The sequence below is a fragment of the Pseudophryne corroboree genome, chromosome 4 (genome assembly GCF_028390025.1).
Source record: "Pseudophryne corroboree isolate aPseCor3 chromosome 4, aPseCor3.hap2, whole genome shotgun sequence".
In the NCBI taxonomy this organism is placed as follows: Eukaryota; Metazoa; Chordata; class Amphibia; order Anura; family Myobatrachidae; genus Pseudophryne; species Pseudophryne corroboree.
In genome coordinates, this window is record NC_086447.1 from 598,875,821 (window position 1) to 598,897,722 (window position 21,902).

Here is a 21,902-nt window from a genome sequence, read left to right on the forward strand (position 1 = left end):
CGTAAGAATCAGTACAGATGTAAATTTACCTCTAACCTGTTAACATACAACTTATTCTTATATCTGCAGCTTCCAGTGGACCTTCCGGTATCCACACAGTAATTACACGTCAGCACACTATAATTTTGAAGAAAGTCTATCCGCAGGCTGATTCTAGACTTCGTATGGATTTAATTGAACAGCTGGTGGCACTGTTAAGTTATTATCTTGAGGATTATGTCACTCAGTTGAAGTCTGTGGATCGACGTACTGACGAAGAAAGATATAGCATTTTGGAAGCAGAGTATGCCCAAAAGAGATCAGAACTCTTAACTCCTTTTTGTAAGTGAAATGTTTATATAAAGCAATGTTAACTTTTCAGGCTGTAAACAACTTAATATAAGACACATATTAAAAAGATACTGTACATGTTATGAAGGACTAAGCTACTGTATTAATGGGTCCGGTATAATATGGTAAAGGACAGTGATCGCCAACCCGTCGCTCGCGAGCTACCGGTAGCTCGTCTTAGTATTTTCGGTAGCTCGCAGAGCGCACGGGTTTCGGCAGTCACTGGCACTCCTCTCCTCGTCCCTTCATTTCTAATATGGTGTCGGCCATCAGCCAATCAGAGCTCGCGGACTGGCGGCACCTGATTGGCTGCCGGACCGCGAGCTTTGATTGGCTCACTTACTGGCGCCATATTTCAAATGCCCGTCGCGGAGACTGTCACACGTCCGAGTCCATCATAGGAGCAGCTCCAGCGGCAATAGAAGCCAGCAGCAGTGAACACTGCGGGGGGGGGGGGGGGGGGGGGGCTCTGTATCTGCCACTGCTGGGTGGGCATTACTTGTGTATCTGGCACTTCTGGGGGGGCATTACTTGGGTATCTGACACTTCTGGGGGGGCATTACTTGGGTATCTGGCACTTCTGGGGGGGGCGTTACTTGGGTATCTGGCACTTCTGGGGGGGCGTTACTTGGGTATCTGGCACTTCTGGGGGGGCGTTACTTGGGTATCTGGCACTTCTGGGGGGGCATTACTTGTGTATCTGGCACTGCTGGAGGGGGGCATTACTTGTGTATCTGGCACTGCTGGGTGGGGCTTTATTGTGTATCTGGCACTGCTGGGGGGGGCATTACTTGTGTATCGGGCACTGCTGGGGGCATTACTTGTGTATCTGGCACTGCTGGGGGGGCATTACTGTTGTGAGACCACACCCACTTTTCTGAGACCATGCCCACTTTTCTGAGGGCACACCCACTTTCACAGGAATGCGCGTGCATTGGGGGGAATGGGTAGCTCTTCCAGAAGTTTTATTTTCCGAAAGTAGCTCACACCCCAATTAAGGTTGGAGACCACTGGTATAGGACAACGACATACCATCTGCCGGAACCCCGGTAGCAAGTCCCGTGGTGGGCTCGCTACGCTCACCACGCTGCGGGCGTGGTGGCAAGTTTTGCTCACTACGGGTTCTATTCCCACTCAGTTGGTGGCGTGAACTCACCAACCTAGTGGGAATTAGGGGTGGGTGATGGTATGCCAGCCGTCCGCAAAATGCCGGCTGTCAGGATTCCGGCGTCTGTCTCCTGCACGCCGGCATTTTGACTGCATCCCGTATTAATAACCCACATTATGTTAAAAAGAAAAATATTTGTCCTCCTTTAAAGAGAAGTAAAATCATACAGACTGTGACAATGTGTTTCCTTTGTTAAACTTTCTCCGTAGATTGTGCAGTGTGATACTGGTGTAATAAAGATACTTAGTAATTACTAGCAGTTACATTTTACTTTTCTCCTTTATACTTGAAGCTTGCTAATGCTTAAATGCAAGCCAAATGTCCAGTAATTCAAAGTGCATTCATTTATATATAGATTTCTTTATTCTGTAGTGATTCTGGGACAGCATCAATGGGCATCTAGTCTTGCTGAGAAGTTCTGTGATTTTGATATCTTGGTGCAAATATGTGAAAATACGGACAACCAGAATAGACTGCAACGATACATGACTCAGTTTGCAGATCAGGTGTGTATTACTTGTGGCTTACGGAATTGTTGAGGGTTTTATTATACTTGAAATGAAAATATTAATGTAAACCCAATTTGCCAGTCAGCCTCTTAAGATTGATGTGCTTCAAAAGCTACAGAATTTAACAATAAAGTATTTAAAATACAGTATTTCTAAACTGTAGTGTAGTGCGCTTACAATTAAATGTAGGTTTGCTTATTAATAATTAATGTTTTGTGATCATGGAAAAAGAAGAGAGAATAGCAATTCCTCAGAGATCTGTATAGAGCAAGATAATACCAGGTTGGGCAGTTTACGCTTAAACTGCTTGTGAATAGCTGTATATCGGGTCAGTTAGTGGGAATGGTCGCTTAATAAAGTAGATGGATGCAGTACCATCCAAGTACAGCTAATGGAGCTTGACTGCGTGTTTAAAGACTAAACAAATAGAACTACTGTTTAATTATGAGGTAAAATACTTAAATGGTGTAGTTGCAACCCCTGCAAATTCTGTGATCAGTACTGGATTAAATCAAAACAACTTTTGGTAGACCTGATAAAGAAAGAAAAATCTCTACATGTTTTTATTGACAAAGGTATGATTATTTTGTGTGTTCTTGAACTGTATTGACAGGGATTTTTGAGTGTTTTGCCACTACTGTGTACTCACTTTTAATTATCCAGGCCCTCACTATTCAGATTCTCAAAAATTATTCTTTGCTATCTACACTGTATTTTCCAGAAAAAGTATAAGCTGTTTGCGTGCAGGGCTCAGTGGCATAATGAGGGTGGGGCACATGCACCAGGCTCTGTGGAGGTGGAGATGCAGGTCTGGATCACCTCAATCTGCTTTGTTGTACTTGATGTGGCTGACCAAGCCATTTATGCATGGCAGTTACAGCTGTTTCAATAAATAAAATGGCGGTTACTTCTGACTTGTCTTAAGCGGAGCTCTGCGGTCTTCCTCACCACTGCTGCCTGTGGTGACCTGAAATTACCCAACTGACTACCAGAACCAGTAGTGTTCCTTCACTGCTGACCACGATGCCCGCAGCTCATGAACACCCTTGTTTGGACCAGAATAGAATAAAGTAAAACAAAAGCACTTAATTAAATGTAGGTTTGCTTATTAATAATTAATGTTTTGTGATTCTCATACCCCTAGCCTTGATGTGCCATACAACATGAGCTGCCAGGTGCGAAAGTCACGCTGAGCAGTGTAGCATAGAGACCATCTAATTACTGTTAAATCTATTTCCTGTAATACTAGGAAGTTGCAGATAAGTCTTACAGTATGTTCAGAACCTATTTGTATTGCCATTTTAATATATTTATTTTACCTTTACAAACCAGAATTTTTCAGATTTCTTGTTCCGCTGGTATTTGGAAAAAGGAAAGCGTGGAAAGCTTCTGTCTCAACCAGTTTCACAGCATGGACAGCTGGCTTCTTTCTTGCAAGCACATGAACATCTTAGTTGGTTACATGAAATCAACAGCCAAGACTTTGAAAAGGTAAGCAGACATTTGGTTATATGTATTTGAGGAAGGGAATGATGACAGGTGTGTAAGTATGGCTGAAGCACTCTTTATGGCATACTCTTGGTTGTGTTTTTAGCTCTGAATTTACCTACTAAAAGGTTTGTCTACCATTTCCAGTTACTTTAGAAGCCAACACCTTTATAATTCCCTGCCCCACTCGTGATGTTTTAAAGCACAGTAGTTTACTTCAGTCCCATGATTTGTTTATGTATTTTTAAGTTCTTCCTTTCTTCTTCAGGGTCCATAGGACTCCACAGAGAAAACCTTGGCTTTAGGTGGTGGAAAAGACTGGGCACAAAACAGTTCAGCTTATACAGCTCCCAGAATGCACAGGTCCGTACCCCCCAATACCCCGCCCACAGCCGTCTGCTCTTCAGTTTCGTTTTGGTGCGAGCAGGAACTGGATGCACCTTTAACAGTGGGCATCCCTAAGCTTTTAATATTATGATTTATTTTACTTTTTCTCTTACGTCCTAGAGGATGCTGGGGTCCACATTAGTATCATGGGGTATAGATGGGTCCACTAGGAGCCACTAGCACTTTAAGAGTTTAATAATGTGGGCTGGCTCCTCCCTCTATGCCCTTCCTACCAGACCCAGTTTAGAAAATGTGCCCGGAGGAACCAGTCACAGCTAGAAGAGCTCCTAGAGCTTCTTTAGTTTTATTTTTTTCTAAGAGTAATTTAGGCACAGGAAGGCTGCTGACAGCCTCCTTTTCATCGTGGGACTTAGGGGGGGAGTAGTGTCCAACCCTGAGAGGTTAATGGCCACTATCTCCGCTGACAGGACACTGAGCTCCTGAGGGTGATGATTGTTAGCCGCCCGAGACGACCGCTCACTCCCGCAGCATGCCGCCACCCCCTAACAGAGCCAGAAGATTCCGGTGGTGAGTGTGTCACAGGCGACCCGACAGGCGGGGAGCCGTGTGAATGGCGGCAACAGGGTGGGAGCGCAGTACTGATACTGCGCTCCAGAAGGCTCAGCTGTGCGCAAATACCCTTACACTGGTCACTCAGGCTATCAGGGACTCCAGTAAACACTGCTAGCACAATACCTCAGGCCAGTATAAAATTTCAAATAGTGCGGGAACACGTGCCATGTTTGGGGGCGGAGCTTCTCAGAGCAGACCCAGCAGCTCACCAGCGCCATTTTCTCCCTGCAGATCCACTTCCAGCGATGCTGACAGGGAGCGCTGTCCCTCCACACGACTCCAGTTATCCTGTGCGGTACCAGGGGGTTGTAGAAGGGAGCAGGAGGCTGTAAATTCGCAATGTGGTCTATTAAGGGTACACAGTCAGCGCCAGGCAGTTCTTATATAATTGTCTCTGGGGCGCTGTGTGTGCTGGCTCCAAACTCTGTCTCTCTCTGAAGGTACTTGGGAGAAACTGTGTCTGACAGTTTCCTGTGTGTGTGTATGCAAATTCTCACATAACCATGTCCAGGGACTGTGTCTTATGCTGCAGAGGAGGTATCTTCTCCAGAGGAATCCATTCCATGTAGCCAGGAATGTAATATCATGTCTCAGACTTCTGAATCTGAGCTATAATGGCTGGCTTCCATTAAGGGAATGATATCTCAGATTTCTACTAGGGTAGCCCATACGCAGACTGAAACTCAGGTTTTAAGGAAGTATATGGAAGTTTGGTCGGGTTCTTTTCCCTTTACTTCTAAATCCCGTAGCATATACCCAAAGAATCGTGCACTTGCCCAGATTATGCAAGCCGACACGGATACCGACTCTGACACGGCAGATGGTGAAGGGGATGTGCTGAGGGGGGCGGCATCCCTTGCAAAGAGGTTGCAGCTCATGATTGAGGCCATTAGGGATGTGTTACACATTACTGACACACCATCTGAGCAGGTTGAGGAGGCTTACTTCACAGACAATAAGAAAGCCTTGCTAACCTTCCCTGCGTCTAAAGAATTAAACGCATTATTTTAAAAATCCTGGGAAACCCCAGAGAAAAAAATCCAGATCCCAAAAAAGGTTCTGGTTGCTTCTCCCTTCCCTGAGGAGGGTAGGAAAAAATGGGAAAACCCTCCCATAATTGATGCATCTGTCTCCAGACTGTCTAAAAAGTTGGTTTTACCTGTCCCTGGATCTACTGCGTTAAAAGAACCGGCTGATCGTAAGATTGTCACTACGCTGAAATCCATATACACTGCTTCAGGAGTGGCACTCTATTGCCTGTGCATGGATTTCTAAAGCCATAGTAAAGTGGTCAGGCACATTACTAGAGGACTTAGATACGATGGATAGAAGTGACATTGAACTGTTTTTACGTAACATACAGGATTCTGCGGGTTTCATGGTGGAATCAATGAAGGCATATATACTGGCAGATGCTCAATTAGCTTAGTGATATCATTCACGTGCTTGAAAGGGAGGGGTATTTCTAAGCAAGAGGGGAAAAAAGGCATTTTGTTTACCCTAGCACCCTGAATGATAACAGTAACCAGATTTAAATTCCACACAATATTAGAATTTGTTACATATATTTGCGCAAATGTATGAATAAGCCCCAAAGCCGCATCAAGGCGTCTCTGTATATTTGGGGTCCCTAGCGCTATATCTAGGTGCAGGGTGTGGTACCCAAAAGCACCAGCATAAGCCAGAAAGCCCAGGGCAGCATACCAGTGAAAAAAACTATAGTGTTAATAAATTAGTGTTAGGAAGCCGAAGCTATAAAGGTGATACAAAAATGAGGTGTAATTAAAATGGAGAAATAGTGTTAAAGAAATTAGTATGTGAAAAGTGTTAATAGAATGTAAAGGTATGCCACACTAAAGCCATCCAGCTCAACCAGTCCAGAGGCACCACACCTCCATTACCCCAATCTGGGTCTATGATTAACCAGCAAGGAGCCACATGATAATGGCTCCTTACTTAAACATATCTAAGCTAAGAGCTACCTACCTTGGAGTAACCCCATAATGCTCCATATGGCATGTCAGGGCCTGCACCTCCTCCTAATGCAGGAACCCCTCTGCCTCTCTAACAGACATATATACTGGCAGATACTCAATTAGCTTGGTGATATCATTCAGGTGCTTGAAAGGGAGGGGTATTTCTAAGCAAGAAAAAAAAGGCATTTTGTTTCCCCCAGCACCCTGAATGATAACAGTAACCAGATTTAAATCCCACACAATATTAGAATTCAGAGATCTCAGTTACATATATGGAATTCATGAAGGACCTGGGTACTCTAAATGCAAGGATATCTTCCATGGCTGTCTCAGCACGCAGGGGACTCTGGCTACGCTAATGGTCGGCAGATGTGGAATCCAGGAGAAGTGTGGAGAACCTACCCTACATGGGTCAGGCTATATTTGGGGAAGCGTTAGATGCGTGGATTTCCACGGCAACCGCGGGTAAGTTGACCTTTCTTCCCTCAGCTGCTCCTTCTACGAAGAAACCCTTTTCTTCATCAACATCGCAGTCCTTTCGGACCGCAAAGACAAAAAAGTCCAAGCCTCCTACCACAATTCATTAGAGGTGGTTGGGCAAAATCCAAGAAGCCTGCACCTGCAGGTTCCCAGGACCAGAAGCCTGCTTCTGGTTCCTCAAAATCCTCAGCATGATGGTGGACCGCACAGCCTGGAGAACGGGCTGGCGTGTGTGAGACTAAGACGTTTCAGCCACGTCTGGGTGTCGTCCGGCCTGGATACAGGATATTGTGTCCCAGGGGTACAGACTGGAGTTTCAAGAACTCCCGCCTCACTGATTCTTCAAATCAGGCTTGCCAGCTTTACTGAGAGAAAGGGCTATCCTACAGGAAGCCATCCAAAAATTGGAAAAGTCAGAGGTCATTGTTCCAGTTCCACCTCATATGCAACACATGGGTTACTATTTAAACCTTTTCGTGGTACCGAAACCAGATGGTTCGGTCAGACCGATTTTGAACTTGAAATCGTTAAACCCTTATCAGAGGGAGTTCAAATTCAAAATGGAGTCTCAGAGCGGTGATCTCAGGTCTGGAGGAGGGAGAGTTTCTGGTATCGCTAGATATCAAGTATGCGTACCTCCACATTCCGATTTGGCCGCCGCATCAGGCTTATCTCAGATTTGCACTGTTAGACAGTCACTATCAGTTCCAGGCACTGCCATTCGGTCTCTACACGGCACCGAGGGTGTTCACCAAGGTGATGGCAGAGATGATGGTTCTCCTCTGCAGACAGGGAGTGAACATAATTCCATATCTGGATGATCTGCTGATAAAGGCATCGTCCAGGGAGAAGTTGTTGCAGTCCATTGCTCTCACGACTCATCTGCTCAGGGATCATGTTTGGCTCCTGAACCTTCCAAAATCACATTTGGAGCCGACAAAGAGATTGTCTTTCCTGGGGATGATCCTCGACACGGATGTGCAGAGGGTGTTTCTACCGGTGGAGAAAGCGTTGGTGATACAATCAATGGTCCGAGATGTCTTGAAGCCTACCCAGGTATAGGTTCATCAGTACATTCGCCTTCTGAGGAAGATGGTTGCCTTCTACAAGGCTCTTCAGTACGGAAGATTTCATACTCTGTTTGAGTTTGAGACTCTGGAATCAGTGCACCTCAAATGGCTAACGGCGAAGATCATTTTCCTATTGGCTATTGCATCAGCCTGATGGGTGTCATATTTATGGGTGCTTTCCTGATGCTCTCCTTGTCTAACTTTTTTATCCGACAGGGCGATTCTTCGAACTCTGCTTTGCTGCCATCCCAAGGTGGTATCCAGTTTCTACCTTACTGAAGATATTGTGGTACCACTCTCCAGATCTCTCCGCCAGGGAGGCCTCCCTGGATGTGGTCCATGCCCTCCGGATCTGCATGAATCATACCAGTTCCATCCAGAAATTGGATTCCCTCTTTGTACTCTAAAGATTCCACAAGAGGGGCTGAAGTGACAGACATCCTCTGGCCGGATGTCTCCACATGTCAATCTTGCAGGTCTACACGCTGCTGGACTTCCTGTGCCGGACACGGTCTCTGCTTATTCTACTTGCTCTTTGTGGGCAGCCCGCTGTGGCGCGTCTGCAGAACAACTCTGCAAGGCAGCCACGTGGTCTTCTGTCCACACTTTTCTCAGGTTTTGTGCCTTCGGTACATTTGCTTCTCAGGATGCTTTATATGGACACTGGATTCTTTTATCTGCTCAGGAGCGAGCATCGCTTGAACAACTGTGTTGGAACATCCCCAAGGTATTCCCTGTTGAGCCCTATGGACCCTGAAAAAGAGAAGGTGTTATGGTAGGCTTACCTTTCAACTTTCTTCTGGAGCACCTGGCTTCTATGCGTTTCTTTTCTTGGTCACCGGTTCCCTTCTCTTGTACGTGAGAGTGTGTACTTGAGTGTATTATATCTTCCTTCTCTCCTATCCTGCTCCTGCCTTAAGCTTGTTAACAAAACTGAAGAGCCTGGACTGTAGGCGGAGTATAAGGTGGAAGGACCAGTGCATTCTGGGAGCTGTAAAAGCTTAACTTTCCGGTCCTTTCCACCACCTAAACCCAAGGTAATCCCTGTGGACCCTATGGACTTCGAAGAAAGAGAGTTGACAAAGGTAGGTCTACAATAACTTTCCTTTTCGCTCCCCACTAGTACTCTACCAAAAACCACCACTTCCTCTGTACTGCAGGATCCCTGTATTTAATATTACCAGGCTTATGACAGCCATGCCCTCCGTTTCAACCTTTTGAGGCGAGGTGGAAGGAAGGGTGAGATGTATGTCTAGAAATTACTTTAAACCAGAGAGACACTTAAATTGTACTGGTAGACACAAACCAGAGAGACACTTAAATTGTACTGGTAGACTGGTAGACTTAAATTGTACTGGTAGACTTAAATTGTACTGGTAGACACAAACCATTGCATTTTGTCTTAAAAAAAAAAAAAAAAAACCTTATAAATTAAATATAGATAAGATGCTTTTTTTTACATTTTATGAAATGTATTCGATAAATACTTGAGAACGAGATGAGATCCTCAGTAGGTTTCTTCCTTGTAAAACTCTTCAGGGCACATTTGAAATCTGTATCCATTAAATTCTGTTTTCCCATTTCTGGCTTGCTTGAGGAATTTCCATCGTTGCTCTGTGCCCCCACATGCACTTCCTTTTGTAGACAAACAAGTTCTTCTTTCTGGAGATATAGGATTGTTTATCATCAAATACATGTATTTTGTGGAAGACAAAATAAATGCGTTTAATGTACCCGTTTCCAATGATGACGACTTCTTTTTTTTTTTATCTCCTGATAGGATTGTTCTTCACTCCTTGTACATACTCTTCTTTATGTAAACGTATGGCAATGAGAGTATCCATCTTCTGTCCTTCTAAGGCTTTATGTTAAGCACAGTAACTTGTATATTGAACCTTTGTGCCTGTTCTCTGGAGTCACAGCTAGTCTTTTCTTGCAATATAGATCACAACTAGGAGAACATAGGAAACCAAAATAATATAAAATTATTTCCATGTACCTGGAAGAGGGGGTTGATATTATATTGAATAAATTGTCACTGCTTAAATGTGACTATCAATGTGTGTAGCTTTTCGTGTGCATGGTGTATATACAGTGGGGCAAAACAGTATTTGGACAGCCACCGATTGTGCAAGTTGACCCACTTAAAAAGTTGAGAGGTCTGTAATTTCCATCATAGGTACACTTCAACTATGAGAGACAGAATCTGAAAGAAAAAAAAAACAGGAAATCACATTGTATGATTTTTAAACAATTTATTTGTATATTCTTGCAGAAAATAAATATTTGGACAATCAAAAAGTTTAATACTTTGTAATATAACCTCGGTTGGCAATTACAGAGGTCAAGCGTTTCCTGTAGTTGACCAGGTTTGCACACACTGTAGCAGGTATTTTGGCCCACTATTCCATGCAGATCTTATCTAGATGTGTGTATGTATATATGTGTGTATATATATATATATATATATATATATATATATACATACATACATACAGATACGCACGCACACACACACGTGCACAAGTTTTAGGCAGGAATGGTAAAAATGCTGCAGAGTAAGAATGCTTCCAAAAATAGAAGTATTACTGGTTTAATTGCAGCATTTTACAAAATGCAAAGTGAATGCAAAAGAGACCTCTACTATAAATGAAATCCGTATTTGTTGTGGCTACTCTTTGCCATCCTTGTTCGTCTTTATGCTGAAGATAGTTCTGAAGTACATTGGCTGTATGTGGAGTCGTTGTCCTGCTGCAGAATATATTTGGAGCTAATCTAATGGATAAGTACCTGCCTGTATTTCTCAGCATTGAAGCGCAAAAAAATGGGTAACATTGAGGACTGTAGATGCAGTGGTCAGCCAAGGAAACTTCACATCAGACACATCACTTCCCTTCGAATTGGAAGATGTCAAGCAGTGCCATGTGCTCAGAACTGGCATAAATCGTTGGGACCCAGGTACACCCACTGTGTGGAGAAGTCTGGCCAGAAGTGGTCTTTATGGAAGAAGTGGGGCCAAAGCCATACCTTCGACATGGAAACAAGGCAAAGCGACTCAACTATGCACGAAAGCATAGGAACTGGGGTGCAGAGTAATGGCAGCAGGTGCTCTAGACTGAGGAGTCAAAATGTGAAATATTTGGCTGTAACAGAAGGCAGTTGTTCACCGAAGGGCAGGAGAGCGGTACAATAATGAATGTCTGCAGGCAACAGTAAAGCATGGTTGGAGGTTTCTTGCAAGTTTGGGCTGCATTTCAGCAAATTAAGTTGGGAATTTGGTCAGGATTAATGGTGTCTTCAATGCTGAGAAATACAGGCTGTACTTACCCATCATGCAATACCATCAGGGAGGCGTCTGATAGGCTCCAAATTTTAGCTGGCTTCCAACGACCCCAAGCATACAGCCAATGTCTTTAAGAACTAACTTCAGCGTAAAGAACAACAAGGAGTCTTGGAAGTGATATGTCTCCCACAGGTCCCTGATCTCAACATCATCGATTCTGTCTGGGATTACATGAAGAGATAGAAGTATTTGAGCAAGCCTACATCCACATAGGATGTGTGGTTAGTCCTCCAAGATGTTTGGAACAACCTCCATGCCGAGTTCCTTCAAAAACTGTATAAGTGTACTTAGAAGGGGATGCAATCAGTTTGCTAGCTGTCTTGATTCCGATGGTCAGGATACAGACGCCGGAATCCCGACAGCCAACATTGCCGACAGCCAGGGGCTATTCCCACTCATGGCTATCCACGTGGCGAGTGCAAGGGGACTCTTAGCGCACGCCCTGTTGCCGGCATTCTAGCTGGCAGGATGCCGCACTCAGGATCTTGACAGCCGGCATCCCGCCTGCTGGTAAATAGTATTTATTCCCTTAGAAGAATTGATGCAGTTTTGAATGCAAAGGGTGGTCATACCAAATATTGATTTTAATTGAGATTTCTATTCTGTTCATTCACTTCGTATTTTGTTAATTGATATGTTAATAGTTTATTTTTCAAAGCATTCTTACTGTGCAGCATTTATTTCACACCTGCCTAAACCTTTTGCACAAATCTGTGCATATATGAGTGCATGAATGTACAGTGTGTGTGTGTGTGTGTGTGTGTGTGTGTGTGTGTGTGTGTGTGTGTGTATATATATATATATATATATATATATATATATATATACATGTATGTGTGTGTGTGTGTGTGTGTATATATATATATATATACAGGTTGAGTATCCCATATCCAAATATTCCGAAATACGGAATATTCTGAAATACAGACTTTTTTGAGTGAGAGTGAGACAGTGAAACCTTTGTTTTCTGATGGCTCAATGTACACAAACTTTGTTTAATACACAAAGTTATTAAAAATATTGTATTAAATGACCTTCAGGCTGTGTGTATAAGGTGTATATGAAACATAAATGAATTGTGTGAATGTAGACACACTTTGTTTAATGCACAAAGTTATTAAAAATATTGGCTAAAATAACCTTCAGGCTGTGTGTATAAGGTGTATATGTAACATAAATGCATTCTGTGCTTAGATTTAGGTCCCATCACCATGATAACTCATTATGGTATGCAATTATTCCAAAATACGGAAAAATCCCATATCCAAAATACCTCTGGTCCCAAGCGTTTTGGATAAGGGATACTCAACCTGTGTATATATATATATATATATATATATATATATATATATATATATATAGAGGTAGAATCTTGATTGACAGCTGTCTGTTACACATTTGAAAGAATGTATTTTTATTCCAGTGTTTCCACATTAGACTATGATTTAATTGTGCTTTCAAGATATACTTTGCCAATATGGCGCCTGTATTATCTCTCACTTTGTCTCTTCTGTGCCCTCTTCCTCATTCTTCTCTCCCCTTACTGCAGGCACACAGAACATTGCATACCTTGGCAAACATGGAGTCCCGTCACTTCTGCAAAAAAAAGACATTGTTGGGGTTGAGTAAAATAGCTGCCTTAGCATCTGATTTCCAAGAAAATATACTACAAGATAAAATCGAAGGTACAAGATTTTATTCCTTTCTAAAAGTGATTTCTTCAAAACCATTTAACTGTGTAATGTCATACAGATGTGTCCTACCTCATCGTTGCTGCAGTCATATTTAACAGCCCTTCTAGTTGCACCTAGTTGTGATGTGCGTCTTTTCGGACATTTTTGCTGATTAAAATGATATACGGCATGAGTATATTCTGTGTGTGACTGCAGCTCTATCTGCATACGATATACTACATTAGTGTTTTCCATGAGAGCTGGCGGCTTTTACAGTACGTGCCCTGTGTGCTGTGACTCTTTACGTACAGAGGCTAGATAAGGAAGGATGCATGTGTAGGATTTTTTGGTTTTGTGTTTTTTTTTAATGGTGTTGGGGAGTCTTAGATAGGACAGTTGTCGACAGCAGCCATAGGTAATAGAGGGAGAGAGCGGAAGAGGAGTAACGGGGATAACAAGATTGAGAGTATAGTGGAAAAGAGTGAGTGGTGCATAGTGGTGTCAATAGAAGAGCAGAATAGTTTAGGACAGGCCTGGCCAACCTATGGCTCTCCATCTGTTGTGAAACTACACAGCCCAGCATGCCCTGCCACAGTTTTAACATTCCCTAATAGCCAAACTGTGGCAGGGCATGATGGGACATGTAGTTTCACAACAGCTAGAGAGCCGCAGGTTGGCCAGGCCTGGTGTAGGAGATTATTAGACAGTAGTGCTGAGATACAGTACAATAGATTGTTAAGTGGGGTAAAAGGAAGAGTGCTTGATACTTGTAGCAATAGTCGAGCTGGAGGTCACTTACAGAGCTTTTTAATGAAGAGCTGTAGGAGGAAGTCTTGGGGAAAGGGCAGTGGCAATAAATATGAAATGGCGATAAAGAAGAGAATTCCTCAGATCCTCACTTGCGCAGTCCGTCTGCAAGCCCTGCTGCCTCTCTCTCCTTTAATCTTTAGGTTGCTAAAGCATGAAGTTTGGTATACACTGTTGATAACAAACTGAAGACCTATGTGACATGAAATATATGAACAATTGATGTTCTTCCCAGACTTTCCTGCTGAGGTACAGCAACAGATGTATAAATTTAAGATAGAGCCTGACTTCTTGTGAGAAAGGTATTGCTGCTTCTTCCCAGCGAATTGATTAGTACACTTTGTATTAATTTCCCTGATGAGGCTCCTTGTAGAGTGGCACTTAGCTAGTCTCTGTTGCCAGTAATAGCATTGTCTTTTGTCAGACTTATTATTGGTTACAATTACTTCTGTATATCCCATAATATACCATATTTCTCTTGCTCAGAGCTGTCTTAAAGAATAGACACACTATGCATTCTAGGGCCCTTCAAGCATGGGATTAGGTGGTGGTCATGCAATCAGAGTCTTCTCACCTGCAGCCAAACAGTGAATTGCTGTCAGCATGCTGATTGGAGGATAGCTCGAGTTATCCACCAATCAGAGTGCTGACAGCCATTCACTGTATGGAAGCATGTGGAGAGACGGGGCAGGACTGCAAAAGAAGCCATTTTATGATTTTGATTAAATTGGTTCCTGTAAATGGGTGTTTATGGCCTCCAGTGCATTGCTTTGCCCAGGGCCTTGAATGCTGGTAAGATGTTCTTGTTGTATATGTGTTTCATTTTATTAGATATTTCACGTTATCTGCCATTAACACGGATAGCCTTTAGCCTGTTGTGTATATTTAATATGTTTTCTCTTACGTCCTAGAGGATGCTGGGGACTCCGTAAGGACCATGGGGTATAGACGGGCTCCGCAGGAGACATGGGCACTATAAAGAACTTTAGAATGGGCGTGCACTGGCTCCTCCCTCTATGCCCATCCTCCAGACCTCAGTTAGATCCTGTGCCCAGAGGAGACTGGGTGCATTACAGGGGAGCTCTCCTGAGTTTCTCTGAAAAATAATTTTGTTAGGTTTTTTATTTTTAGGGAGCACTGCTGGCAACAGGCTCCCTGCATCGTGGGACTGAGGAGAGAGAAGCAGACCTACTTAAATGATAGGCTCTGCTTCTTAGGCTACTGGACACCATTAGCTCCAGAGGGAGTCGGAACGCAGGTTTCACCCTCGCCGTTCATCCCAGAGCCGCGCCGCCGTCCTCCTCGCAGAGCCGGAAGATAAAAGCCGGGTGAGTATACGAAGAAAGAAGACTTCAAAGGCGGCAGAAGACTTCAGATCTTCTATGAGGTAACGCTGCGCGTCATTGTTCCCACACACTACACACACTGCAGGTACGGATTGGTGCAAAGCGCAGGGGGGGCGCCCTGGGCAGCAATAAACCTCTAGGACTGGCTCATATGAATATATAGGCTGCGGAGGCAATATATTTTATAATCCCCCGCCAGTATAAATAAATTTGAGCGGGACCGAAGCCCGCCGCTGAGCTTGATCTTACAGCACTAACCAGCGCCATTTTCTCCACAGCACACTGCAGAAGCTGGCTCCCCGGACTCTCCCCTGCTGAACACGGTGACAGAGGGCAAAAAAGAGGGGGGGACACTTGTAAGGCGCAGTGAGTGTATAGATTTATCTATCTGATTATATAAAAGCGCTGTTTATCTGGGAATTTTGTTTCCAGTGTTATTGGCGCCGGGTGTGTGCTGGCATACTCTCTCTCTGTCTCTACAAAGTGCCTTATCGGGGAACTGTCTCTATATATATATATATATATATATATATATATATACAATCCCTGTTTGTGTGTGTGGGGGGGGGTACGCCTGTGTCGGCATGTCTGAGGCGGAAGGCTCCTCTAGAGAGGAGGTGGAGCAGATGATTGTGGTGTCTCCGTCGGCAACGCCGACACCTGATTGGTTGGACATGTGGAATGTTTTAAATGCAAATGTGACCTTGTTACGTAAGAGATTGGACAAAGCAGAGTCCAGGGATAATACGGGGAGTCAATCAATGGCTTTGACTGTGTCACAGGGCCCTTCAGGGTCTCAAAAACGTCCCCTATCCCAAATAGCAGACACTGATACCGACACGGATTCTGACTCTAGTGTCGACTACGATGATGCAAGGCTACACCCAAGGGTAGCAAAAAGTATTCATTATATGATTATTGCAATAAAAGATGTTTTGCATATCACAGATGACCCCTCTGTCCCGAGGGTACACATGTTTAAGGAAAAGAAACCTGAGGTAACCTTTCCCTCATCTCATGAACTGAACGCGTTATTTGAAAAAGCTTGGGAAACTCCAGACAAAAAACTGCAGATTCCCAAAAGAATTCTTATGGCGTATCCTTTCCCGGCACAGGACAGGGTACGGTGGAAATCCTCGCCCTGGGTGGACAAAGCTTTGACGCGCTTATCCAAAAAGGTGGCGCTACCGTCCCCAGACATGGCAGCTCTCAAAGATCCTGCTGATCGCAGACCGGAAACGACTTTAAAATCAATTTATACACATACTGGTGCTTTACTCAGACCGGCTATAGCATTGGCTTGGGTCTGTAGCGCGGTAGCAGCTTGGACAGATACCTTGTCAGCTGATTTTGATACCCTGGATAGGGATACCATTTTGTTGGCCTTAGGTCACATCAAGGACGCAGTCTTATATATGAGGGACGCTCAGAGAGACATCGGACTACTAGGTTCAAGGGCCAACGCGATGTCGGTCTCGGCTAGGCGAGTACTGTGGACCCGCCAATGGACGGGTGATGCCGACTCAAAGAGGCATATGGAAGTTTTACCTTACAAGGGTGAGGTTTTATATGGGGAAGGTCTCGCGGACCTAGTTTCCACAGCTACCGCGGGTAAATCTACCTTTTTGCCTTATGTTCCCCCGCAGCAAAAGAAAACTCCACAGTATCAGATGCAGTCCTTTCGGTCGCATAAGTCCAGAAGAGGTCGGGGCTCTCCCTTCCTCGCAGAGGTAAGGGTAGAGGGAAAAGAATGCCTGCTACGGCCAGTTCCCAGGAACAGAAGTCCTCCCCGGCTTCTACTAAATCCACCGCATGACGCTGGGGCTCCACTGAGGGAGGCCGCACCGGTGGGGGCACGTCGTCGACTCTTCAGCCACGTCTGGGTTCAGTCGGACGTGGATTCTTGGGTGATGGAAATTGTATCCCAAGGCTACAAGCTGGAATTCGAAGACGTGCCTCCTCGTCGATTCTTCAAATCGGCTTTACCAGCTTCTCCCCGAGAGAGGGAGATAATTTTAGCTGCAATTCAAAAGCTGTGTCAACAGCAAGTGATTATCAAGGTTCCCCTAACACAACAGGGGAAAGGGTACTATTCAACCCTATTTGTGGTCCCGAAACTGGATGGCTCGGTCAGACCCATTCTAAATCTAAAATCCCTGAACCTGTTCTTAAAAAGGTTCAAGTTCAAGATGGAATCGCTCAGGGCAGTCATCTCCAGCCTGGAAGGGGGGGATTTTATGGTGTCATTAGACATAAAGGATGCATACCTTCACGTCCCCATATATCCTCCTCCTCAGGCATACCTGAGATTCGCTGTACAGGACTGTCATTACCAGTTTCAGACGTTGCCGTTGGGGCTTTCCACGGCCCCGAGGGTGTTCACCAAGGTAATGGCGGAAATTATGGTGCTCCTACGCAGGCAAGGAGTCACAATTATCCCGTACTTGGACGATCTCCTGATAAAAGCGAGATCAAAGGAACAGTTGCAGAAAAGCGTGTCGCTCTCCCTGGGAGTGCTACAGCAACATGGATGGATTCTAAATCTACCAAAGTCGCAGTTGGTTCCAACGACTCGGCTGTCTTTCTTACGCATGATTCTGGACACAGAACGAAGGAGGGTTTTTCTCCCGAGGAAAAAACCCAGGAACTCCAGAACATGGTAAGAGACCTGTTAAAACCTAAAGTGTCAGTCCATCAGTGCACTCGAGTACTGGGGAAAATGGTGGCGACCTACGAGGCCATCCCCTTCGGCAGGTTTCATGCGAGGACGTTTCAGTGGGACCTTTTGGACAAGTGGTCCGGGTCCCACCTTCACATACATCAGAAAATAACTCTGTTCCCCAGGGCCAGGGTGTGTCTCCTGTGGTGGCTCCAGAGTGCTCACCTTCTAGAGGGTCGCAGGTTCGGCATTCAGGACTGGGTTCTGGTGACCACGGACGCGAGCCTCCGAGGATGGGGAGCAGTCACACAAGGAAGGAATTTTCAGGGACTGTGGTCAAGCCAGGAGGCTTGTCTACACATCAACATACTGGAATTGAGGGCCATATACAACGGCCTACGACAAGCGGAGAATATTCTTCGCAACCTACCGGTTTTGATTCAGTCAGACAACGTCACAGCCGTGGCTCATGTAAACCGCCAAGGCGGGACAAGGAGCAGAGTGGCAATGGCGGAAGCCACCAGGATTCTGTGCTGGGCAGAAAATCACGTAAGCGCTCTGTCAGCGGTATTCATTCCGGGAGTGGACAACTGGGAAGCAGACTTCCTCAGCAGACACGATCTCCATCCAGGAGAGTGGGGACTTCATCAAGAAGTTTTTGCAGAGATAACAAGTCTTTGGGGACTTCCTCAAATAGACATGATGGCGTCACGTCTCAACAAGAAGCTTCGGAGGTATTGTGCCAGGTCAAGGGACCCTCAGGCAGTATCTGTGTTTCAGTCGGTCTATGTGTTCCTTCCTCTCATCTCAAAGATACTGAGAATCATAAGGCGAAAAAAAGTGCAGACAATACTCATTGTTCCAGAGTGGCCTCGAAGGGCCTGGTATTCAGATCTTCAGGAGCTGGTCACAGAAGATCCATGGCCTCTTCCTCTCAGGGAGGACCTGTTACAGCAGGGGCCCTGCGTGTTCCAAGACTTACCGCGGTTACGTTTGACGGCATGGCGGTTGAACACCAAATCCTAGCTGGGAAGGGTATTCCGGAGGAAGTCATCCCTACTCTGATAAAGGCTAGGAAGGAGGTGACGGCGAAACATTATCACCGTATCTGGAGGAAGTATGTTTCTTGGTGTGAAGCCAAGAATGCTCCTACGGTTTCTCCACTTTCTACAGACTGAAGTGGATATGGGCCTAAAGTTAGGCTCCATTAAGGTACAGATTTCGTCCCTTTCTATATTCTTCCGGAAAGAATTGGCTTCTCTCCCAGAAGTCAAGACTTTTGTAAAGGGAGTGCTGCACATCCAGCCTCCTTTTGTGCCCCCAGTGGCACCATGGGACCTTAACGTGGTGTTACAGTTCCTAAAATCTCACTGGTTTGAGCCTCTTCAAACGGTTGAGTTAAAATTTCTCACTTGGAAGGTGGTCATGTTGTTGGCCTTGGCATCTGCAAGGCAGGTGTCCGAATTGGCCGCCTTGTCTCATAAGAGCCCCTATCTCATTTTCCATGTGGATAGAGCAGAGTTGAGGACTCGTCCTCAATTTTTGCCTAAGGTGGTTTCCTCTTTTCATATGAACCAACCTATTGTGGTGCCTGTGGCTTCGGGAGATTTGGAGGATTCCAAATCCCTTGATGTAATCAGGGCCTTAAAAATTTACGTAGCCAGGACGGCTCGAATTAGGAAAACAGAAGCTCTGTTTGTCCTGTATGCAGCCAACAAGGTTGGCGCTCCTGCTTCTAAGCAGACTATTGCTCGCTGGATCTGTAACACGATTCAGCAGGCTCATTCTATGGCTGGATTGCCGGTACAAAATTCGGTAAAGGCCCATTCCACTAGGAAGGTGGGCTCTTCTTGGGCGGCTGCCCGAGGCGTCTCGGCTTTACAGCTGTGCCGAGCAGCTACTTGGTCGGGTTCAAACACTTTTGCTAAATTCTACAAGTTTGATATCCTGGCTGATGAGGACCTCATGTTTGCTCAATCGGTGCTGCCGAGTCATCCGCACTCTCCCGCCCGGTTAGGAGCTTTGGTATAATCCCCATGGTCCTTACGGAGTCCCCAACATCCTCTAGGACGTAAGAGAAAATAAGATTTTAAACCTACCGGTAAATTTTTTTCTCCTAGTCCGTAGAGGATGCTGGGCGCCCGTCCCAGTGCGGACATATTTTCTGCATGACTTGTATATAGGCCCTCATTCCGAGTTGATCGGTCGCAAGGCGATTTTAGCAGAGTTACACACGCTAAGCCGCCGCCTACTGGGAGTGAATCTTAGCTTCTTAAAATTGCGACCGATGTATTCGCAATATTGCGATTAACTACTTAGCAGTTTCAGAGTAGCTTCAGACTTACTCTGCCTGTGCGATCATTTCAGTGCTTGTCGTTCCTGGTTGACGTCACAAACACACCCAGCGTTCGCCCAGGCACTCCCACCGTTTCTCCGGCCACTCCTGCGTTTTTTCCGGAAACGGTAGCGTTTTCAGCCACACGCCCCTGAAACGCCGTGTTTCCGCCCAGTAACACCCATTTCCTGTCAATCACATTACGATCGCCGGAGCGAAGAAAAAGCCGTGAGTAAAATTACTTTCTTCATAGTAAAGTTACTTGGCGCAGTCGCAGTGCGAACATTGCGCATGCGTACTAAGCGGATTTTCACTGCGATGCGATGAAAAATACCGAGCGAACAACTCGGAATGAGGGCCATAGTTCTTGCTTACATAAGGGTTATGTTACAGTTAAGATCAGTCGTTGACTGATACTGTTTGTTCATACTGTTAACTGGTTGCGTATATTCCAGGTTATACGGTGTGGATGGTGTGGGCTGGTATGAATCTTGCCCTTAGATTACAAAATCCTTTCCTCGTACTGTCCGTCTCCTCTGGGCACAGTTTCTCTAACTGAGGTCTGGAGGAGGGGCATAGAGGGAGGAGCCAGTGCACACCCATTCTAAAGTTCTTCTTTAGTGCCCATGTCTCCTGTGGAGCCCGTATATACCCCATGGTCCTTACGGAGTCCCCAGCATCCTCTACGGATTAGGAGATAAAGATTTACCGGTAGGTTTAAAATCTTATTTTCTCTATGGATGTAGTTGTGTGACCGGCGGTCACAGGAGACCATTGGTCACATTACCTATCCCTACATCCCACACGATCCAAATCCCCACAGTCTGTGTGGCGACTAACGGGGACTATTCCCACCCACCAGCCAGCATTCGGCAGCCGGGATCCTGGCGTCAAGATGCTGACTACCGGTAACCTATACCCAACCCTTCTCTACCATTCCCTGGAATGTAATTTAATATGTTTCTTTTTGTGCTGTGGTAAAGTTAGAGCGTATGGGTTCCCAACCATGGTCCCCAAAGCACACTAGCAGTCCAGTTAAGGATAGCCATAATTGCGCATGGGTGATTTCATTGGTACTTCAGTTATTTTGATTTAGCCATCTGTGTTCAAGCATGGATATCACTAAACATGGACTGTTAGTGTTCCTTAAGGACTGAGGTTGGGAAACACTGAGATAGAGGAAGAGGGAAGTATTGAGATGGGTTTTTAATGTTAGTTTCTTTTACGTCCTAGAGGATGCTGGGGTCCACATTAGTACCATGGGGTATAGACGGGTCCCCTAGGAGCCACTGGCACTTTAAGAGTTTCAGAGTGTGGGCTGGCTCCTCTCTCTATGCCCCTCCTACCAGACTCTGTTTAGAAAATGTGCCCGGAGAAGCCGGTCACAGCTAGGGGAGCTCCATAGGAGTTCTTTTTTTTATTTATTTAGAGTTTAGGCCAGCAGCCTCCCTGCTTCGAACGACTAAGGTGGGGGGGAGTAGTGTCCGCCCTGAGGGGTCTGAGCCACTATCTCTGCTGACAGGACACTGAGCTCCTGAGGGTATCGAACGTTCACCACCAAAGGGGATCGCTCACCCCAGCAGCATGCCGCCACCCCCTTACAGAGTCAGAAGACTTCAGTGGTGAGTTAGTCACCAGCCCCCCTGGCAAGCGGGAAGCCGGTGTGAAGATGGCGGCAACAGGGTAGTAAGCGCAGTACTAACTGCTCCGGGGCTCATCTGTACATGGTGCGGCGCTGTGAGGGGCGCCCTGAGCCAG

General features: G+C 45.4%; 1 protein-coding gene across 1 annotated transcript in view; it reads left to right on the top strand.

Annotated features, from left to right (window-relative positions):
- Positions 1–21,902, top strand: part of NUP133 (nucleoporin 133) — a 456,783-nt gene that overhangs the window by 329,328 nt on the left and 105,553 nt on the right. The window contains exons 18-21 of the mRNA XM_063917554.1: positions 70–321; positions 1,871–2,004; positions 3,340–3,498; positions 12,874–13,009. Coding sequence (XP_063773624.1) covers positions 70–321; positions 1,871–2,004; positions 3,340–3,498; positions 12,874–13,009 — 681 coding nt within the window. The remainder of the gene's footprint in view (positions 1–69; positions 322–1,870; positions 2,005–3,339; positions 3,499–12,873; positions 13,010–21,902) is intronic.